This window comes from Mitosporidium daphniae (assembly GCF_000760515.2).
Source record: "Mitosporidium daphniae strain UGP3 chromosome Unknown contig-1, whole genome shotgun sequence".
Classification (NCBI taxonomy): Eukaryota; Fungi; Microsporidia; genus Mitosporidium; species Mitosporidium daphniae.
Genome location: NW_013546622.1, coordinates 103,257 through 115,468, shown reverse-complemented (window position 1 = coordinate 115,468; position 12,212 = coordinate 103,257). Strand labels below are relative to the sequence as shown.

Genomic DNA, 12,212 nt, shown 5'->3' with positions numbered 1-12,212 from the left:
CCTCAGCCTCATCCTCATCCTCATCCTCCAGTCAATCCCCCCAGTCAAATGAATTGCCATTCGTCGTATTACTATTCCGGCAAAAATTACCAGCAATAAAAGCTTTGTATTTATTCGATTTTAATCAGCTCTTCATGTCCTGTCAGCAAATAGCCGATCGGTATGTCATGGGGCTCTGCGGGAATTAGCTCGTCAAAAAGGTAATATTCTGTTGGAATTACCCCTATCAAAAGCGGGCTTATCGGGGGATTCCTCGTTCGCAGCGAACACAGATATCTGTCAAAGTGGCCCGTGCCTCTACCAAGCCTATTGCCTTTGTAGTCATAGGCAACTGCTGGGATAAAGATGGCATCCGGTAAAGGAATTTCAACCTCCTGGCCTTCGATGCTAGGCATGGGAATCCCAGAAACTTTGCGAAACGAAGATATGTCTTCAATTGATAGCAATGGAGTATACCTTAAAAGTTCATCCGGTTTAGAATTGCTCCAGCACGGAACATATATGCAATGCCCATAGTTCAAGAGTGCGCCAATAAACGGCGCAACAGATAGCTCATGTGGACCATCAAGGTAAACAAAGATCCTTTTCCTTTCCTTTAATCCAAGTCTCTCATACACAGCATTGACAAATGCACGGGAGAAGCCGGCAAAGTCGGATGTTGCCCCGCACCTAATTCGCCGCTGTTTTTTCAACAACCTCGAGCGGAGCTGTGATTTGGCGAGCGAAATTGTTTTAAATTTAAACCTTGCCAAAATTTCGCCAAAAAATGTGCCTTGACAACTATATTTTCGAATAAATTTTAATCAATTCCAACAGATGATGAGTGGCCCGACAAATATTCCTGCCATTTCTTCCCAAGTGGTCTCTCAACAGTCGGCCCCATCGTCGTCCTACAATTCCATGATGCAGCACCATGCAACACCGTCTTCACAGTTTTCACATTCATATTTGCCTTCCATGGACGACGGGATGCGATCCCATCATCGCTCACACCACCTAGGTCTTCATGAGGATGACTTTGACGATTCGGACGAGCCAAATATTGTACGGGAGCAAGACCGTCTGCTTCCGATTGCAAATGTGGCCAGGATCATGAAAATGGCCGTCCCCTCCAATGCAAAGATAGCAAAGGACGCCAAGGAGACCGTCCAGGAATGTGTTTCTGAATTTATTGCATTTGTCACCTCGGAGGCTTCCGATCGATGCCAGCAGGAAAAAAGAAAGACCATAAACGGCGAGGAAATCTTATGGGCCATGGAATCTCTGGGATTTGACCATTATGTGCAGCTGCTGAAGATCTATCTGCAAAAGTACAAAGAGGTACCTTATCGATAATGTTCTTTCCTCACATTTGTAGACATTAAAGCTGGACAAAGATGGCTCTCCCTCGCTCAGCAGCATACAACTGCTTCCAGGACATCAACACCAGATGCATAGACCGATCAGCCTGGATGACCAAGGTCGATTATTGGGCCCCACATCTCTCTCTCTCTTCCACTCAGGCCATCCCTCTCGCAACTGATGTACATTTGTGACCACTTCCGGCGATTGCTATGTTAAATAAATTGTATCAGGTACACTAAAACTGCTGCCAGGTAGACCTGCCACCAGCGCCAAAATAGCAACCCATGGCGGTTTGGCACATGTTTTGACTAGCTCTTGTTTGATAAGCTGCTCTACACTCCATTCGACCATGCGCTTAAAAGGCTTTATTGAGTGGTGGTTACCGGATCGTGTTAGCCACTGGGCCGTGTTAGCCACTGGGCAGTTTTAATCACTGGGCCGTGTTAGCGGAAAGCAGGGCGGCTTTGCGCCCAAGGGCATCCACAGCACCCTCAAGATGGCCAATCGTAGCGATGAGGGATGGGTAGATTTGGTCCACATTTTCTGGACCCTCTTCGAGCAATTGTAGAATATCTGCACCTTGGTCAATGAAACCGAGCAACTGCTTGTCTAAAATCATCTGCGAGAGGCGTGAAAGAACCAGATCCACGGGTAGGCCAAGCCGCTGTGCCAAAAAAGAAATTTGTACCCGTGAATATGGAGCTATGAGTGTTTGAAGGTTCGTGCGAAGCAGAATGTTTCCAAGAGACATAAGACGCGTCCTGCACCATAAATCCAGCGCGCCCTCAATATTCGGGGAGGAGAGAAGAGATTCAAAAGTCGCAAGAGAATGTCCTAAAACTGCTTTTGCGATTTCGCCCATCGCAGCGATAGATTCCGGCAAAGCTTTCGCAGCTGGAGAGTATGCTTTCCACCCCGCCGTGTTGGCGATAATTTCCTGGACCTCATTTGCCTAGCATAAAAAACCAGACTCACCTTTTCCAAAATAAGAAGCATCAAGAGCATATAGGTTAGGGCTCGGCCCGCAATGGCAGGGTTTTCCGGCTTTGCCTCTACGGCTTCATAGAAAAAAGAATGGGCCGTTCGATAGTCCCCCTCTTCTGCATGAAGAATCCCAGCGTACAAATCAAGCATTGCTTGTGTGTCTGATGAGCAGTAAATGGTATTGGCCATGGCGCGGGCGCCTGTCAACGATGCCTAGCAATAAGAGCAAAAACGGGAACAAGTGGATGGCAATCCAAATCGACAGAACAATACCTTGGCCTTGGGGACATTTTGAATGGAATGATAGACTTGGCTCTCGAGAAGCTGGATTTCCACCAACAATATTTTGTCATCCATCTTTCTTAGCTCCTTGTAGAGTGAAGAGATAAGGGCCAGCGCTCTTTTGGGCTCGTCCTTTTTTTCAAACAATCTACACATTTGAGAACGCGGCCAAGATACATTTTTGCAAGCCTGATTTCCAAATTGATCCTCAAGTATGTCTTATGCTTGCTGCGGGCCCAATAGACCATCTCCTGCGCAAGCTCAAGCTGCAGTGCAAAGGTAGACGGGCGAGAGCTAAGCACGTCAAAGAGCAGTTTCACTAAAGGAAAAAGATGCCACCTCAATACGTGTTTTAGATATCTTTGCACGGGCAGCGGGGCCATCTTGTGCGCAAGAATCCTCTTTGATTGCCTTGATCATTGCCACGATTTCTTCAGTGCTTCTGTCTTCCATGGGGACTAATTTGTAAAAATTGGGTTAGGGTTAAAATCAGATCAAATGCAACCCTAACCCTCCGTTTAAATATTTTTGGGGGCTTAATTTGCCATGTCATGCGCAATTGGGTGGCCGAGGCTGGCTGGGTGGCAATTGCCCATGTAAATACGCCCCTTCTAATTTAAAAATTAATCATGGCGCCAAACAAGATCAATGCAATTCGCAACTTTGCATCAAAAGTAAAATTACAAATGTAGTCGGTAGAAAATCTTTTTCTTTATTCACATAAAAATGTCTTCCCCGCCGCCACCGGCACCTCCGCCGTCCGCAGTGGCGAGAGAACCAGATCCACATGCGGCGCATTCCGACTACTCAACCGATTATGCCTCGGTCCGTAGGCAAGAGCCACTCGCCGTTCCCCGTCCAGGACGGGGAAGGCCAAGAAAGGTAACATCTAACCCACTTCTCTTTAGATTAACCCAAATGCAAACGCAACGTCCCAAGCACTGCGCCAACAGGCCTCTGCAGGTGCAATTCTGAAGCGCGTACCGCCTCGGTCATCGCTTGCACCACCGGCAGCCTCCCTTTCGGATCTTCCTGGAGCGCCAGCGTTAGTCTACAAATGTCCAATTACGGGCTGCGAGCGAATATTCGCCACAAAGTTGGCACTGAAGCGGCATTTTCAAGTGTATCAGCACGAAGCTATCTTTGACGGGCCTTTGGAGTCTGTATTGGTGGTCAATCCACCCCCAATGAGCAGCGAAGGGTCAGATGAACTTATGTCGGCCACAAATGCGGCATTGCCAAAATCTGCTTCGCCGCTAGCCAAAGTTCTGCCCAAGCTTTACAAATGCCCCGTTCTGCAGTGTCTTGAGCGATTCCCTACAGAAAACGAGCTTGCGGCACATTGGCGCTACATGCATCCCACGCTTAAAGGCTCTCTCGGCGAGTGGAGCAATTTGCTCTACGAGTTTGATGGGATTTCATTGACACCCGTAGAGCATCCGGCGACTTATCTCAAGGAAATTGAAGGTAGAAATTCAATGATTTTATCGAAGCAAACCCGGATGCCAACGAAATCTGGCAGTTCCACTCCATTTTCCAGGTACTAGGCCCACAGCCCGCACTCAAAGTAGCACAGGTGGTGGCACAGGTGCGCCACCACCTTGCCGCTGCATTCATGGCACAGACTTCTACCATCGTCGTAGATGAATCCATGATGGGGTTGTTAATCCAGCTGGCGCTTCACGAGCTGATGCCCAAGGGCTTTTTATTGACGCGTGACGCAGATCCTATGCGCATGGCTTCATCCTCCTCCTACGATGTCTGGGCAGACGAGCCATGGTTACGAGCCATTGAAGCGGAATCGGCACAAACGCTGCTGCATTTTGGCTCCGCGCACACATCTCGTGCCTTCAAGCGCAGAGTGCCGACAGAAGGGGATGAAGGCATAGCAGAGGCAGCCCCGCCTGTTGAGGACCGTTTCGTATGCCAGGTGCCCGGGTGCGCCAAGGTCTTTGCATCGCTGCCCGCATACAAGTACCACATGCATCATTACGAACATGACTTTGAAATCTTATTGCGATGTTCAAGGCTTTTGCGCCGCGTGTTCTTTGCACCACTTGTTCCAGGAGAGGATCTGGCACCGGCGGCTGGACCTGGCGCCTTCTTGCCCGAACGTTGGGTATTGCGCTTCTCCGAACGGCAAGATCTCAACCGATTTCAAGAAGGTGGCGGTGGTGGTGAGGCACAATTTGGCCGTGCACGTCGGCATATTTGCGATAGAATCATGTGCCTACCAGACGTGGTCCATATCCTGCATGGATACATTGACCAGCAACTGCCTCTGCTCTTTTCTTTTCATTTTACCAAGAAGCGCGGTGCCATCTCACTGACATCTCCTTCAGCTGATTTTTCCATAACAATGCGACGCGATGAGGACACAGTTACCCTCAAGCGGGAGCTCGTTGAAATGCTAACTGAGCGGCGAACGCGCGACGTTCGCAGAAAGCCTCCGCCGACGACGCGGACAGAAGACCTTGGAGAGAGCTCTTTCGGGGTCTCGTCCTTTCGGGATGCAGATGCAGCCTTTTATCAGATGTCACCTCGTACTATTTCGCCGGCTGATGGCAGCTTTGCACTGGGCGGAGAGGGTGAAATCGACGCCTCACAGCGTTCGCACATCTCGCTGTTATGTAAATTTGTGGTGCCAGCACAGCTGGACCGGTTCCAGGCGCGACGGTTTGTCGCCGCCATCGGGGGCATACCACCTGGGAAAACTGCAACTACAACACAGCCATTGGCAATTAGTCCTGTGCCGGGGGGGATGCCAGCAGCCGGATCTTCGAGCCTCACGTCGCTGCGGCCGCTTCCTTGTGCCGCCATGCAGCCGGTGCAGCTAAGAGTCCTTGGTCTTGCCCCCTGTAGCTCAGAAGCGTCAACCCTTAGCCCTGATTCCAAGCTTGTTACCCCGGCACCAGAGGTGGTGGCATCATCGGAAATGATACCGCTTTCTGGCCTGCATTTGTCAGCAACAGATGCAGTGGCATATGGAGATGGCTTCCCCTTGACGTCTGTTGACTTTTTTCCTGGCATGGCGTGGCAGGGAGAGTATGGCATTACATGGATCGCTGTTGGCGGAAATGGAGCACCCACGGTTTCAAAATTCACCGTTTATTTGTGGGCGCTTTTTCTCTGTTTTGATTCTATGGCGATGGGATACCGTATTGCAAGCGCACCAGTCCTCATCAATGCTGTGTCTCTGGGAAGCGGGGTAGATGCAGATGATGGGCGCGAATCAAGTAGCGAAGATCTCACCGATAGCGATGATGGTCGGGGAACTGTTGTCGCTGTCAAGTGGTGCCCTTTTCTCTTTACAACAGGGGCAACGACAGCTCCTGCCATGGGCACCATGCTAGCATCTCAAGATACCCGAGCACTTATGGCGGTGCTCGATGCTGTTGGCGCCATATTTGTGTTTTGCCTTGGTATGAGGAGCATGCTTATTTTGGTAGATACAGCTGTAGCTTTGATGGAAGAAGGCGGTGCGCTTCCCACGCCAGGGACCTCAGACTCTGGAAATCTGTTGACTCAAGCACCTCTTTGCAGGCTTGCAATTCCCTCCTATGCGATTACGTGCTTCAGTTGGTGCAAGATCCCTGGGCAGCCTCTGCGCATAGTAGCCGGCACTCGTGAAGGCTACATCGCCCTATTTGATCTTTCATCGCTGCGCGAGCCCGTACTGGTGTTGATGAGTCCCGGACATCCAACACTGATTTCTGCTATCGACTGGTCCATGAGCGATCCGAACAAAGTAATCACAGCTTCTTTTGACAACACCGTTGTGCTCTGGCTGTTGGATAACATGTATGCACGGACGACATTACTGCAGTCACGACTCCCGTTTCTCAATGCCAGCTGGATGCACTCTGCCCATCAAGCGGTTGGATACCAGGAAAAAGAGACTCCGACGGGATCGCTGGCGTGGGATCCTGTTGGTGCCGTCATTGCAGTAGACGAATCAAACCTCGCCAAAATTGTATTATTGCCAGAACCGGGCCGCGTCATTACCCTCGCCTCATCCACCCCGCGTATGGTATGTCCGAATTGCAATAATTCTTTCTGCTTTTGCTTTCTTTTTTCTCTTTTTATGCTTTCTTTAGTGGGTGGGCGTTTATCCAAATTCCCGGTTTGGCGGCACATTGCTTGCAATGGCAAATTGGAATGGCAAGGTAGAGCTGTTTGGCACGCCAGATCCGCGCTCCAAGAAGGGCGATTCGTCGAATATCGCCTCATGGTCATATAATAGAGAAACCCGTGCTTTCAGTGTATATTTACCACCGGTTGCAGATGACGATATCATTGCCAGCAGTGTTGGGATGAATGATCCCATGGAATGGGTTCAGGTTTCGTGGCATCCAATACCTATTGGGCTCTTTGCTGTCGTCGCTGCCACAGGTCTTGTACACATCCACTGTTCCTAGTAGATAAACAAATACTTAATCAGCCAGTAGATAAACCAGTACTATCGATAAGCGGGGTTGGCTCCCAAACCACCTCGCCGCTACTGTACCTTGTACGATTGGTGCTGCTACTTTTGCCAACTTCTACATTGTGATCTAGGCGCAATTATTTATTCTGTATAAAAGTTCCTATGATAGGATCAGTGGGGTGTGTGCAGTCTCATTCGAAGCTCCCATTCCTAGCAGCATTGCGGAGAGCATCATCGGTGATGAGGAGGGGTGAAAAAGATCGCCATCCTTGAACAAAGGGATCCTAATATCCTTATCTGCATCAACAGGGCTAGTGGGCGGTTCTTTTTTAATTAGAGGGCCAAAGAGATCCTCAGATATGTGGCTTGATACTGGGGAAACGCGCATCGGCTTTTTCACAAACGTACTTCCAGCTGCCTCTGGCGCAGACAGGGAAGATAGGAGCATGTCAAATATTGCTGCGTCATCTATCAGCGGGGAATGAGTGTCTTCAATCGGTGCAACGCTCAAAAGCGCATCGAAAAGACCTCCTATTGCCCGCTCCAACTCTTTGGGATTTTCATCCGGAAGCTTTGGAGACTTGGAAACGTGCATAGGTTCCGAAGGCTTAGTATTATGCCCATTACCGTGCCATTCATCCACATTAAGCGTCTCAACCATTTTAGGACGCTCTTCAGCGCAAAGACGCTCGCACTCTTCATCCCACGTACTATGTGCAGCCAGATGCGAAATGGGGAATTTGAGCGTCGACGTACGCACATCATTGGTTAATTTGTTGATTCTTCTTACTGTACAAACACAAATATGGGGTGCTACTACCGTGCTAGATGATGGCGATGATGCCATCGGTGCCGCAGCAGTGCCAGAAATGCCATTTTCATGCCTAGGCTGGTGTTTAATTGAATGCGTCTGCATTCCAGATGGAACGACAACATTTGGTGGATGTGTGCTCTTAATCCCATAATGAAGGGCAAACGGAAGCAACGTCAGCGCTAAAAGGGCAAGTAGCCATGTCAGGACATTGTTCCACGCGCTTTTCTCGCGCTCAAGGTCATTCTGCTGCAGCAAAAAATGATCCTCCTCCCGTTGGTTAAGAAGCTGAGCATACTTTGCCTTCTTTTGATCCTGAAGCGGGTTCGTTATTGTCTTCTTTGGTGCGGATAGGATGGGCGGTGGTGGTGGTGAAATATATGTTACTTCGGACTTTGCCAATGGATTTGCCGGTTGAGTAAGCAACGAAGTCATAAAGATTGATGATCCCAGGGCATCTGTACATATTTGTATCAGAATGGGTATGGTACAATTGGTTCATCTGATAAACCAATAGTCGAGACAGTATAGAAATTCATCCAATAAAATAAATCGATTAAATTTACACATCCTTGTGAACCCGGTCAATTTAATCTTGTTATACATAATATAATAAATGATTTAGTAACTTTGAATCAGTCAGCATGACCGAGTGGTTAAGGTGTTAGACTTGAAATCTAATGGGCTCTGCCCGCGTAGGTTCAAACCCTGCTGCTGACGTTTTTTGATTAATTTTACAATTTGACAAATGAATGGGCATATCCCGTAAAAATATCTATTGCAGCCTCCGGGATAATTTTCTTCTTTTCGCACCAGGCTGACGGATCAGTTCCGCAGTTTCCATGCTCATTCCACCCCCAGCTCCATACCTCTCCATTTCTAAGTAATACCATTATGTGTTCTGATCCGGTGATAAACTACCAAACATTAGCCACATGGGGTACCTTTGCGATTTCTGAAGCGGCAAACGGGAGGTCGTCAATGGTGGCTGGACTGACGCTCAGAGTTGAAGGATGGCTGCTTGAAATTTGAGAAAAGTTATTGCGTCCCCATCCAAAAAGCTTATTCCGCGTCACCATGAAAAAGGAATGCCATGTCGAGTGCAGTGAATGCGATGAATCAACGGGGCCATTCGAAACCTTGAACAGGGGGGAAAATCCACCTTCATGTTTCGAGTTCACATAAACGGTACCAGATGCACCAAGAGCCACCGTAACCTTGATCCCTGCAGCCATGTCAATGATGCATGTTTCCGGGAATTCCAGGAGGATTGGCTGAGTAATGCCTGTGTTTCTTCCGAACAACATCTTTTTTCCATCTCCCCAACCGTAGAGTTTTTGTCCGTGTGTTAGAGCAAGGACGTGGTACAGTCCAGCTGAAAGCTTGCAAATCGATTCCATTGCAGGCTCGATCTTTTCAAAGGAGAAATAGGGCCTTTGCGACTCCAGCAATATGGTTCCTTTTCTGTTTGAGCCGGCGACCCAAAGACAATTCTCCTTTGATAATACGATGCTGAAATCCCATCCACACACCACAGCCTGGATCGAAACCGTTTTTGGGAGTTGGAAAATGTGTGTAAATGTATGAACACGGTCTATGCTCTGCGGAAGACCCAATTGGCCTGAACAATTGAGGCCAGCGCCCCAGACGCTATTATCTTCCATAATAGCAAGGGTATGATTTGGGCCGCCCGCCATTATGTAAGGGTCTGGAATGGGGATCACCGTGCTCGAATACCGGTCTTCGAAATCGTGGACGCCCAGCTGCCCGTTTCCATTAGAACCCTTGAATTAGGGAATTACGGCTTACAAATCCGAAAATCGCCATTGAGCCTTTAAATTTAAATTTGCTTTTAAAATATAAAAATAGGCGTTTTAATGGCGCAACCCAACCCTAATGTCATTTATTTTACAGATTGCATTGAATCGTGATGGCTCGTCCCACTTTCAACTATGATTCCGAGGGCACTAGCTTTGCACACTTTCTGTTTATCATTCATGGCTTTTTCCTTTTTGTCTTTTTTGTATATTTCATTTTGTCATTGATTAAAGGTACGTGTCCTGCTTGTACCTTCTAGAAAAAAGGAAGATCTCAGTTGCTCTTGCACAGGCTTGTCCTTGTGAAGCCTGTCATCGAAAAAGCACCGCAATCAAGGCCCAGGAGCGTCCGATTTTAAGTTTAAAATCGTATTTGAATGATTTTCTTTCTCAATAGGACATGGATTCTTATTGTTGGGGTCCTGCTTTTCATAATGATTGGCTGGTCAGTGTGGCAATCCCGTCACTCTTTCCCGGTGGGATACGATCCATATGCCGTGCTCGGTCTTTCTTCCAAGGCCACTGATACTGAGGTCAAAAAAGCATATAAGCGACTTACGCTGGTGCATCACCCAGATAAAGTCTCTTTCGAGATGAGGGAACAAGCCCAAGAAAAATTCATTGAAATCAATAAGGCATACAAGGTTTTGACAGATGAAGAAACGCGCCGTCTTTTTGATGAGACAGGAAATGCCGATGGCATCCGGAATATGACGGTCGGGATTGCGCTCCCCGCTTGGATGATTTCTCGTTCAAATGTTTTTTGGATGCTTGCGGCCTATGGGCTTGCCTTTGGAATTCTGTTACCATACGCCATTGGTCGCTGGTGGAATTACTCGAAGCTCTACACAAAGCATAAAGTCCGTTTTGCGACGATGTCGCTCTTCTATCGTGAGCTGCGAGACGACACCGCCCTTATTAAGGGCGTCGGTGGTATGGCAATGTGTTACTTATTGTAGCCCTTCCCAATATCATATGCCGTGCTTTTGAATTCAAAGAAGAATCCCAGATCATCAAGCAGCTCCAGCAAGACGACGAAAATGTTTGGGTTTTTACTTTCTCCCCTGTAGAGCCTGATTGATGCATTGAAGGCAGTTCCGGAATTTCAATTTATGGAAACAGATCCAGAAAATCTCTTTCCCGCGTCAATAGCCAAAAATGATGTCGCAAGAAGAACCCTGCTGCTTTTATGGTGCCATCTGTACAGAGCCACCATTCCAAACTCGATGACCAAAGGTAGAAATCCTGTTGTTGTTACTTGATAGCTCAACAATTTGTTGTGGAGAAATCATTTCACCTCGTTGGAGGGCTCTTCCAAATCGCAACTGCAAGAAGCTGGGTCTCCACCTCCTTCAACATCATCACGTTTGGACAAGTAACTTTATCGCGGTGATCTCTAGATGCTTGTGCAAGCCATTGCAGATCCAACACTTGGGCTTCTTCAGTTTCCAGGGTTTACCCCTGATTCGATCAAACAGCTTCGTCAAAAGAGGGTTAGCAACTGATTTTTATTTTAGCCGTCCATTAAGATGCCGTGGGATCTAAAGGAGCTTCCTGTAGATGAGCTAAGGTATTCATGGCATGTTTAGGGTTAGGGAGCTTGCGGCAGATCCATTGCTGCAAGAAGAGCTGATTGTGACCGTTACCAGGTATCCTCGGGTGATTCTGGTAAAGCCCCAATTCAAAGGTGCCACATTTTAAAGCACTAATTTTTCAGTACTGGAACACGATGATATTCCTGCCGGTGCGTTGGTGACTGCCTTTTTCTTCATTACACTTGCGATGAGCCCAGAGGAAGAGCGCCAGGCTAAGAAGCTTTCGCTTTTGAGTGACGAGGAATGCGAAGCAAATATTGCCACAATTCCGTCCAGTGGAAACGGTAGCATGCCGGCGGTGCATGCGCCGCGCTTCCCCGGCATCAAGTTTCCGGCGTGGTGGGCCCTGCTCTCTCAAAGCAGAACCGGCACGTTGCAGTGCTCGCCTGTGAAAATCACATCGATTCCTCGGATCGCGGACCTTTTGAAGGAAAATCAGCCCCTTAAACCCTCGCTGGTGCTGCAGTTTAACGCGCCCACACAGCCGGGATCATTTGCGCTCAGTCTTGAGCTGAAGTGTGACTCTTTTTTGAACACGGATTTCCACTGCGACATCAAAATCAATGTAGCTCCGGCGACCTCGCCTCGCCATGATCGCATCCAAAGAAAAGGCTTCGTACAAAGCTCGGATTCCGAATAAACTATGCGGACTTTTACATGTGGCGGTGCGATTTGCTCCCATGTTCTGATGACAGCTAACTTTGTGTGCACACGTTATATTGCCCCCTTGAAGTCTTGAGTAGTGGTACACGTTTACGGGGCTTGGAGTTGGGCTTGTTTTCGGCAACTGCCACCTTGGCCGGGTGGCCACATGGCACATTTAAACCGATGCGGGTCTAAAAGTACGGCACGCCAAACACCCGATTTGATATCAAAAACACATGGATGCACGATCCACAGTGCCTGTCGTCGTGGTCACGGTTTCTAAGTATGCCGTTACTTTGTACAAGGTG

The 12,212-nt window shown here is 48.3% G+C and overlaps 9 protein-coding genes across 9 annotated transcripts; 5 read left to right on the top strand and 4 right to left on the bottom strand.

The window, feature by feature from the left end:
• Positions 1–110: 110 nt before the first annotated feature.
• Positions 111–883, bottom strand: DI09_1p680 (5-formyltetrahydrofolate cyclo-ligase; the record flags this gene model as incomplete). Its single annotated transcript, XM_013383191.1, has 2 exons — positions 111–780; positions 834–883. The coding sequence occupies 2 exons, from the start codon at positions 881–883 to the stop codon at positions 111–113; spliced, it is 720 nt and encodes a 239-aa protein (XP_013238645.1).
• A 20-nt stretch (positions 884–903) lies between these two features.
• Positions 904–1,522, top strand: DI09_1p670 (subunit beta of nuclear transcription Y; the record flags this gene model as incomplete). The annotated part of the gene is made up of 2 exons (XM_013383190.1): positions 904–1,320; positions 1,358–1,522. 2 exons carry the CDS (start codon positions 904–906, stop codon positions 1,520–1,522), a joined length of 582 nt encoding a protein of 193 aa, XP_013238644.1.
• Positions 1,523–1,774: 252 nt separating this feature from the next.
• Positions 1,775–2,766, bottom strand: DI09_1p660 (uncharacterized protein; the record flags this gene model as incomplete). The annotated part of the gene is made up of 3 exons (XM_013383189.1): positions 1,775–2,281; positions 2,320–2,541; positions 2,602–2,766. The coding sequence occupies 3 exons, from the start codon at positions 2,764–2,766 to the stop codon at positions 1,775–1,777; spliced, it is 894 nt and encodes a 297-aa protein (XP_013238643.1).
• Positions 2,767–3,336: 570 nt separating this feature from the next.
• DI09_1p650 (uncharacterized protein) lies at positions 3,337–4,157 on the top strand (the record flags this gene model as incomplete). Its single annotated transcript, XM_013383188.1, has 2 exons — positions 3,337–3,459; positions 3,519–4,157. The coding sequence occupies 2 exons, from the start codon at positions 3,337–3,339 to the stop codon at positions 4,155–4,157; spliced, it is 762 nt and encodes a 253-aa protein (XP_013238642.1).
• A 68-nt stretch (positions 4,158–4,225) lies between these two features.
• Positions 4,226–7,028, top strand: DI09_1p640 (uncharacterized protein; the record flags this gene model as incomplete). The annotated part of the gene is made up of 2 exons (XM_013383187.1): positions 4,226–6,640; positions 6,708–7,028. The coding sequence occupies 2 exons, from the start codon at positions 4,226–4,228 to the stop codon at positions 7,026–7,028; spliced, it is 2,736 nt and encodes a 911-aa protein (XP_013238641.1).
• A 168-nt stretch (positions 7,029–7,196) lies between these two features.
• Positions 7,197–8,282, bottom strand: DI09_1p630 (uncharacterized protein; the record flags this gene model as incomplete). Its single annotated transcript, XM_013383186.1, has 1 exon — positions 7,197–8,282. One exon carries the CDS (start codon positions 8,280–8,282, stop codon positions 7,197–7,199), a length of 1,086 nt encoding a protein of 361 aa, XP_013238640.1.
• Positions 8,283–8,764: 482 nt separating this feature from the next.
• Positions 8,765–9,544, bottom strand: DI09_1p620 (uncharacterized protein; the record flags this gene model as incomplete). The annotated part of the gene is made up of 1 exon (XM_013383185.1): positions 8,765–9,544. The coding sequence occupies one exon, from the start codon at positions 9,542–9,544 to the stop codon at positions 8,765–8,767; it is 780 nt and encodes a 259-aa protein (XP_013238639.1).
• A 554-nt stretch (positions 9,545–10,098) lies between these two features.
• DI09_1p610 (uncharacterized protein) lies at positions 10,099–10,623 on the top strand (the record flags this gene model as incomplete). The annotated part of the gene is made up of 1 exon (XM_013383184.1): positions 10,099–10,623. The coding sequence occupies one exon, from the start codon at positions 10,099–10,101 to the stop codon at positions 10,621–10,623; it is 525 nt and encodes a 174-aa protein (XP_013238638.1).
• Positions 10,624–11,193: 570 nt separating this feature from the next.
• DI09_1p600 (translocation protein Sec63-like protein) lies at positions 11,194–11,899 on the top strand (the record flags this gene model as incomplete). Its single annotated transcript, XM_013383183.1, has 3 exons — positions 11,194–11,234; positions 11,274–11,332; positions 11,382–11,899. 3 exons carry the CDS (start codon positions 11,194–11,196, stop codon positions 11,897–11,899), a joined length of 618 nt encoding a protein of 205 aa, XP_013238637.1.
• Between the last annotated feature and the right edge of the window lie 313 nt (positions 11,900–12,212).